Here is a 779-nt window from a genome sequence, read left to right on the forward strand (position 1 = left end):
TCACTCACGTGAATGTGACTTCATTCCTCCAACCAGCAGGAGGAGCTGCAGGACGCAACACCCTCCAACCAATCAGAGCACAGGACAGCCCGTTGCTATGGTGATATTTGTTTAATCTTTTTTTTCTTGTTTTTCCTTCAAATCAAGATGGCTTCTTCATCCTCCTCCTCCCCTTTTGTTCCTCTCCTCCTCCTCTTCCTCACCATCGCAGTGGAGTCGAGACTGTCACCTCAACGAGATGACAAACAGGTCTGTGGAGACCATCTTCATCATCTTCATCTTCATCATCAGCGTCGTCGTCATCATCATCTTCTTATTTTCTTCTATATCTTTGTCACTTCTGGCTTCTTTTCGGCATCTTCAATTTATCTTCATCTTCATCAGTTACCTGCGTCATCATCATCATCATCATCATCATCATCATCATCTTCCTTTGGAGTTCCATTACTGTCACATTCTTCATCATCATCAGGAGACAAGAGACAAAACATGACCCCAGAGAGACAAATAAATGACAGACACAGGAGGGGTGGGGCCTGTATAGGAGGGCGGGGCCTGTACAGGAGGGGCGGGGTCTGTTGGAAATGAACAGGTGATGAACTGTAAGAATCATTAGACAGAGGTAAGAGTGGTTAACAGTGTGACCTCTCTCTCCTCAGGTGTTACACTCTCTGTTCGGGTCTCGTCTCTCTTCTCTCATCTTGGACCCGCCCACTGCTGATGATGTCACTGAGGGCTCGGCCGGACGCCCTGCCCCCTCTGCGCTGTCTCCCTCCAGG

The 779-nt window shown here is 48.3% G+C and overlaps 1 protein-coding gene across 1 annotated transcript; it reads left to right on the forward strand.

Moving 5' to 3' along the window:
- Window positions 1-68: 68 nt before the first annotated feature.
- Window positions 69-776, forward strand: LOC147819858 (C-type natriuretic peptide 2-like; the record flags this gene model as incomplete). Its single annotated transcript, XM_087169915.1, has 2 exons — window positions 69-249; window positions 660-776. Coding segments are annotated over exons 1-2 (219 nt in total), but the record flags the coding sequence as incomplete, so codon positions are not given.
- Between the last annotated feature and the right edge of the window lie 3 nt (window positions 777-779).

This window comes from Seriola lalandi, unplaced genomic scaffold, assembly GCF_002814215.2.
Source record: "Seriola lalandi dorsalis isolate HSWRI2012SDOR001 ecotype SW California unplaced genomic scaffold, Sedor1 jcf7180002035644, whole genome shotgun sequence".
NCBI classification, from domain to species: domain Eukaryota; kingdom Metazoa; phylum Chordata; class Actinopteri; order Carangiformes; family Carangidae; genus Seriola; species Seriola lalandi.